Source organism: Maniola hyperantus, chromosome Z (assembly GCF_902806685.2).
Source record: "Maniola hyperantus chromosome Z, iAphHyp1.2, whole genome shotgun sequence".
Lineage (NCBI taxonomy): Eukaryota > Metazoa > Arthropoda > Insecta > Lepidoptera > Nymphalidae > Maniola > Maniola hyperantus.
The window spans coordinates 16,353,779-16,361,101 of record NC_048564.1 but is presented as its reverse complement, the minus strand read 5'-3'; the positions used below and the strand labels follow the sequence as shown (position 1 = coordinate 16,361,101).

Here is a 7,323-nt window from a genome sequence, read left to right as displayed (position 1 = left end):
CGAAGGGACTCTATTGCTAATCCTCCGCTGTTTGTCCGTCTGTCTGTATCTTAAAACCTGTTATTACGTTTCATGAGGATATAGAGATAAAATATTCACATAGTGTGTATTTCTATTGCCGCTATAACAACAAATAATAAGAATTTCAAAATGACCGCCATGTAAAATAAAATAAAAATTAATGATTGTATGGAAGTCTAGTCTAGTCTAGTCTAGTGGATATAAGCTGTGATAGCCTAGTGGTTAGGATGTCCGCCTTCTAATCGGAGGTCGAGGGTTCGATCCCGGGCACGCACCAGTGCGTACGTGCAGGAAAACATCGTGAGGAAACCTGCATGCCTGAGAGTTCTCCATAATGTTCTCAAAGGTGTGTGAAGTATACCGATTCGCACATGGCCAGCGTGGTAGACTATGGCCAAAACGCTTCTCACTCTGAGAGGAGACCCGCGCTCTGTAGTGAGCTGGTGATGGGTTGATCATGATGATGGAAGTCTTCGTCTGCGATTCCGGCTCTGACTTCACATTTAACGACAGGTTACAGATGAAAGATTAAGAGCCTGTTTCAGTGGATCAAGACAGTTCGAGGGCCGGAGTTGCTCATCACTGATCTAGAGGTTGTGAAATAGGCCCTAATTTTATTAAATTGGGTCGCAAACGCGTTTTAATTCTGTTCCCAACCCAAAGACCTTTCGACCGCCATTTTCCATTGCTTATATCTCATATCTCTTTCGTCGTCGGATATTCTCGGACTGTAGGTTATACCGGAGACTAAAGCTATGGTATTGCCGTTCTGGGTGTGGTCTAAGCCCCAATAAGCTACCATAGCGGCCCCTAAAGCCGTGCTTTCAGTGAAACCGGCCTTTATAACGTTTATACCTATTAAATCTGCTTGCATTTGCATTACTAGCGCGTTTGACGTCATGCCGCCGTCGACCTGGAAGAACAGAAAATGGGGGTTTCACTTCTCAAAACAAAAAAACTGTACCAACTCATTTTGGTGGATAGAGTAGTACACTGACTTTTTGGGGTTCCTCAAAAGGAAAACTTATAGGATCACTTTGTTGTCTGTCTGTGAAGAAAAGAAAAGAAAAGTAGAAACCTATAGGGTACTTCCCGTTGACCTAGAATCATGAAATTTGGCCGAAAGGTAGGTCATATAGCAGATATGAGGGGAAAAATCTGAAAACCGTGAATTTGTGGTTACTTCACAAGAAAAAAATTAAAATGTGTTCATGAACAAATATTGCTATTTTCAACTTTCAAAGTAAGATTACTATACCAAGTGGGGTATCATATGAAAGGGCTTTATTTGTACATTCTAAAACAGATTTTTATTTATTTTTAGGCATAATAGTTTTTGATTTATCGTGCAAAATGTCGATAAAATACAATTGTAGTACGGAACCCTCAGTGTGCGAGTTTGACTCTCACTTGGCCAGTTTTTGTCCTTCTCATTTGTATGGGATCACGTAATAAAGAGAGCCCTATATCAACTTCTCTCCGCGGTTCTCACTGCTCGTTGGCCATTCCATCATCTGGTAGTTGATGGTACCTTGAGCAATTGCAGTGGTATCCCGCAGTCCTCGTTCATGGCATCCAGGATATCTCTCACTTGAAAGCACACCGCCTCGAGCGCCGCTCGCACGATGTGGTTGGAGTTCGTGTCTTCCGTAATACCGCATATCACTCTACAACAACATTAGAGACAAGCTTATGCTTGTGGACTACACAAATTTCAAACCCCTATTTCACTCTCTTAGGGGGTGAATTTTCAAAAATCATTTCTTAGCGGATGCCTACGTCATAATAGCTATCTGCATGCCTTTCAGCCCGATCCGTCCAGTAGTTTGAGCTGTGCTTTTATCGATCAGTCAGTCAGTCAGTCAATCAGTCAGTCACCTTTTCCTTTTATATATTTAGAGTAGCTGATGGCCGTGACTTCATCATTCGCGTTTTCAAATCCCGTGAGAAATCTTATATTTTCCGGAATAAAAAGTAGCATATGTCACTCTGCAGGTGTTTATCTAAGCCCATGCAAAAAATCACGTCAGTCCGTTGCACCGTTGCAACGTGATTGAAGGACAAACCAACAAACAAACACACTTTCGCATTTATAAGGGCTGAGCTAGTTCCTTCTTTTCAATCATTTGGTGAAATTATTCATGTGTGTGGTAACCTCTTTAGTACAGTACTACCTTTAGAATGAGATTTCTGCTTTGTACTCTACAAAGTGTCTTTGTCACTCGCGTGTCTTATGTGTCACTTATGTGACGTTTTGTCAGTCTCAACGACTGAACGACTCTTTCTAAAGGACGATGTACAATTACAATACTTTCTGCCACGTACTGTCCTGGATGAAACTCACCCGCGAGCGTCCTGTCTCCAGTATGGCGCGTACAGGCCACTGAACGCTGGGACGAACACCACACTGCCGTTTTCAGTCGCCTTCTCGGCTATTGCCTGCGAATCCTTTGCGCTGTCTATCATCCCGATGTTGTCTTTCAGCCAGCCTAACGCCGCGCCGGCTACGGCCACCTGAATCAATTTTAAGGGTTAGGGTAGGACGTCCGCCTTCTAATCGGAGGTCGGGGGTTCGATCCCGGGCACGCACCTCTAACTTTCGGAGTTATGTGCGTTTCAATTAATCAAATATCACTTGCTTTAACGGTGAAGGAAAACATCGTGAGGAAACCTGCATGCCTGAGAGTTCTCCATAATGTTCTCAAAGGTGTGTGAAGTCTACCTACCAATCAGCATATGGCCAGAGACCCGTGCTCTGTAGTGAGCCGGCGATGGGTTGATCATGATGATGATGACTTGGTAGAGATGATGATGATGATAACTCACCGATCCCTCTAACGCGTAACAAGGTGGGCTTTGACTGCCCAGCTGGTAGGCGACGGTAGTCAGCAGACCCCGACTGGAGTTCACGCGCACGTCGCCCGTGTTGTATAGCACGAAGCACCCTGTGCCTGCATTATAATAACAATAATGTTCTTTATTTCAGGCAAACTGTACCCATATTGTTACAGAGATCAAATATAAAATTAAAATTTTGATTCTAAAGTAAAAATAAAATAAAGATTTAAAAAAATACAATAATGAGGTACGGCCCCTTTTGAGGTACAGAACCCTAAGAAGGTTAAAAATTAAGATCTCGTACCATAAGTGGCCTTCGCTTGTCCCTTCTGTAGACACATCTGTCCGACCAGAGCCGCTTGCTGGTCACCTAGGCAACCAGAGATAGGTATCCCTTTTAGCGGCCCGTCTGCAATATAGCCATACACCTGAAAACATTAAGGTATAAAGTACCATCCCCGGAAGCTGAGGTTAGGACCAAAACTGTGGTATTTGTTGACAATTTGGCAAGAAGCAATATCTTATAGCATAAGTAAAGAGGGGAATCCAAAAACCATAAGTTTATAGTTTAGGATTAAAACTTGCGATTACAAACTTATATTTGCAGTTGGAGATAATTTAAGCAACAAAATAATTATATGTATCCTGCCAAGGTCATCTTCCCATCTCCTTTGTGGCCGCCCTCTCGTTCTCTTTCCATCTCTGGGGTACCATACCAGGATATGACCTCTTTGGTCCATTTTTCCTTTGGAGATCTAACTACATGGCCAATCTAACGCCATTTAAGTCTCTTGATTTTATTCGAGACATCTGTCACACCTGTGATCTTTCTAATTTTGGTCGGTCAATTTGGGAACATGACCTACCAAAAGGATGGCGCAGATTAGCACTAGACAGAGAAAAATGGCGAATTCTAGAGGAGGCCTATATCCAAAGAAGACAACCTGATCCATAAGTTAGTGCTGGTGGTACCAATTTTTAGAATAAAATATCATGTAAGATAGAATAATTAAATAGAAGATGGAATAAGACAGCTGCAGATCGTCCTGTGCAGGCAGCGGCGGAAAATGGACCCCGGATGGGTTCGGAACTAGTCAGGCTAACGTCGACTAAAACACGTGAGTAAAGCCAGGTGTGAGATAAGTATAATGGAAATCACTCACGATAGTTTAAACGCTAAAATAAAGTACTTACTTCAGAACTGGATCTAATTTCTGGTAGCACAGATTTAGGCACTTCAAAGAACTTCATAAGGAGCGGGTCCCAAGTTAGGTTCTCGATATTCATCAGCATAGTGCGCGACGCGTTCGTCACGTCGGTCACATGCTTCCCCCCATTTGGTCCTCCTGAAAACAATATAATCCATCTCTATATATAAAAATGAATCGCTGAATGTGTTGCTAAGCGCAAATCTCGAGAACAGCTGAACCGATTTCGCCTTAGGCCTTCCATCTTAACCACTAGGCCATCACCGCTGTCATTACCTGTCAAATTCCATATGATCCAAGTGTCAACGGTGCCAAAGCAGCAGATACCCTTCTTCATGGCCTGTTTGACAGCATCCACGTTGTCACTTAACCACCGCAGCTTCACTGCACTGAAGTATGGTGACATTGGAAGGCCGCATAGTGGCTGGAATGTCATTTTTTTTAATACAAAAATCGTCTCAATCCGTCACCAGCCCACTATTGAGCACAAATCTCTACTCACAATGAGAAGGGATTAAGCTATAGTCTACCACACTCGCCAAGAGTGGATTGGCAGACTTAGCAAACCATAGAACATCTCTGAGAACTAGGTATGCAGGTTTCCCTTAAATTACAGAACAGTGTGCTTAGTATGAGATTTTACATCTCAATGCATGTTGACACAACTCGAGCATAGTGTCAAAGTAAAATGGACCCAAAGATCCTTGATTTAAAGTAAAACATTCAGTACCACCATTTTTTTGTGCCAAGGTTTGGAGCGCTGGCTCTAGATGTTTGGATCAACTCAATCTTTGAAACAATGCTATTAAGGTTTACTTTAATGCTGAAGTGTTTTGACCCGAATTCTATATTTCATAACAAGGAAATAGGCATGAATAGCTTTTAGAGTCAGAGGCTAAGATCCTCCTTGAGTTCCTACTTTCCTAGGCCAGACAAGTACATATCTTTCATCATCATCATCATCAACCGATAGACATTCACTACTGGACATAGGTCTCTTGTAGGGACTTTCACACGCCACGGTCTTGCGCCCCCTGATCCAGCGGCTCCCTGCGACTCGTCTTGATGTAGCCTGTCCACCTAGTAGGGGGTCTACCAACGCTGCGTCTTTGAGACCTCAATGTCTATCGGTTTTACGACTTATGTGCTTTGCTCATTGCCACTTCAGCTTTGCAACTCATTGAGCTATATCGGTTGCTCTAGTTCCCCTGCGGATCTTCTCATTTCTGATTTGATCACGTAGAGAAACTCCAAGCATAGCTCTCTCCATCGCCCGCTGAGTGATTCTGAGCTTTCTTATGAGGCCCATAGTTAGCGGCCATGTCTTGGATCCATATGTCATCACTGGCAACACACACTGTTCGAAGTCTTTGGTATTCAAGCACTGAGGAATTTTGGACAAGAAGACATCTCGAAGCTTCCTGAACGCTGCCCAACCGAGTTGGATTCGGCGGTTGACCTCTTTCTCAAAATTGGACCAACCCAACTGGATTGTGTTTGTCTGCCTATTGTACATGCTATCTTTGTCATATGTCTATTGTTTTGGTTTTGGTGTACAATAAAGCATATTCTACTTACTTTACTTACTTGTGTCTTACGTATATATACTTGTCTACAATTTCGAGTGCAGAGCTCGCAACAATTACTGGGTGGGGCCGGACATAAGCATAAGACATGATTTTCGTCTTACTCATATTCATTTTTAGGCCCACCTGCTGAGGAGTTTTGCTAAGGTCTCCAAGCATTGTATTAAGGTCTTCCAGAGTCTCTGTAACAACTAACCTTTAAGTAGTTTTTATTTCTAGTCTTGTTAGGTACTAAATCCAGTAACTTGTCAATAGTAGAAGACGTCCTCATGTCGAGCCAAACTATGGCATTGTGAAGAGGTTTCCCGGTGTTCTTGTCCCACACTATTGTTGTCTCTCTTTGATTCGTCACACCTACTGCTACTATGTCCTGAAAAGTAAATAGGAACGTTCGTTTGGATCATGGTGTCTTTGGGAGATCACAGGTAATAAAGACGTAAAAAAATCTTACGTAAAAGTTTAAAGTCTAATCAGTACCCTTTTTATAAATGCGAAAATGTGTTTGTTTGTTGGTTTGTCCTTTAATCACGTTGCAACGGTGTAACGGCTTCACGTGATTTTTAGCATAGGTATAGATAAAGACCTGGAGAGTGACATAGGCTACCTTTGATCCGGGAAAATCAAAGAGTTCCCACAGGATTTTTAAAAACTCAGCTAGTTGTTTAATAATGCGAGTGAACCACAAAGCAGTTGTTTGAGAAATTGAAAGACATATTGGTACTGATTCTGTGCACACCTAAATTTTAGAGTATTCACATCCTCTTCTTACTAATGCATTTAGAAAAGGACAGATATAGTTTGACAGTTTTAAATTTAATTTAGAGCTGTCAAACCTCGTGACTTTAGCTGCCACGCGAGCCTATTGTTTAAATTGGTGGCGTGCACCAAAATTTAGTCTTTAAATGTAAAATTCATGTACCGTCCCTTTTTAGCAATGTTAAAAAGACCTATCCTAACATCTTCCCTTTTAATCGCCAGTTTACACATACAGCAATTAAAGATATTTACCTTCGGATTCCCGCCTAAAGCCACTAGCTTTTCTATTGCCTTGGTGATACAAGTCTTCACCACTTCCAATATAGCATATGGGTCCTGCTCCACCCATCCCTCTTGAGGAAAGTGCTGTTCCAGCTCCTTCTGGTGTACCACTACCACCTCACAGGTGTTCACTTTGAATAGTATGAAACGGGCACTCGAAGTTCCTTCATCAATAGCCCCTACTAAGGGACCGAATTTGCCATATTCTGACGACATTTTGTGTTCAACAAGTAATTAAGCAACACGGGTATGTTTCTCTACCTTGCATAAACAATGTGATAAAACCTGTTATCTAATTGCACTTTGATCATTAGAAGGTTAACCTATGTTTTGAATTGAAAACATTTTTATTATTTACGATTTCACAGTCGTAATTCATCTGACAGTGATGCTTGACACTGACAGTGACTTTGGACTCTTGACAGTTGACAGGTGATCAGTGATGCCATCATGGGCGGCAAATCCTACGAACGAGACCATAGATCACGACAGTCAGGGAACTTGTATAATAAAACGTCGAGGCATCGACGTCACGTGGATATTACTGGCTGGCAGGCTCAGGGCAGGCCTGTGGCCCTACCGCGGTTGTTTGACAGCTACAATGTCACGATAGCAATCATCTCTGATTGGTT

At 42.3% G+C, this 7,323-nt stretch overlaps 1 protein-coding gene across 1 annotated transcript; it reads right to left on the bottom strand.

Annotated features, from left to right (window-relative positions):
• Window positions 1-312: 312 nt before the first annotated feature.
• Gk1 (Glycerol kinase 1) lies at window positions 313-7,083 on the bottom strand. Its single transcript, XM_034983535.2, has 9 exons — window positions 6,662-7,083; window positions 5,850-6,023; window positions 4,344-4,491; window positions 4,054-4,205; window positions 3,164-3,287; window positions 2,848-2,972; window positions 2,366-2,535; window positions 1,553-1,688; window positions 313-934 (listed from the first exon to the last, which is right to left on the bottom strand). Exons 1-9 carry the CDS (start codon window positions 6,905-6,907, stop codon window positions 662-664), a joined length of 1,548 nt encoding a protein of 515 aa, XP_034839426.1. The 5' UTR covers window positions 6,908-7,083; the 3' UTR covers window positions 313-661.
• Window positions 7,084-7,323: the final 240 nt, after the last annotated feature.

What these genes read in the sequence shown, in the direction of transcription:
- Gk1 (XM_034983535.2), bottom strand. Translation starts at nt 6,907, where the DNA reads ATGTCGTCAGAATATGGCAAATTCGGTCCCTTAGTAGGGGCTATTGAT. An exon ending in AAATTAGATCCAGTTCTGAA is followed by an intron (nt 3,288 to 4,053) that starts GTAAGTACTTTA and finishes TAATGTTTTCAG; the next exon opens with GTGTATGGCTATATTGCAGA. An exon ending in TACCACTGCAATTGCTCAAG is followed by an intron (nt 935 to 1,552) that starts GTACCATCAACT and finishes CTGTTCTTCCAG; the next exon opens with GTCGACGGCGGCATGACGTC.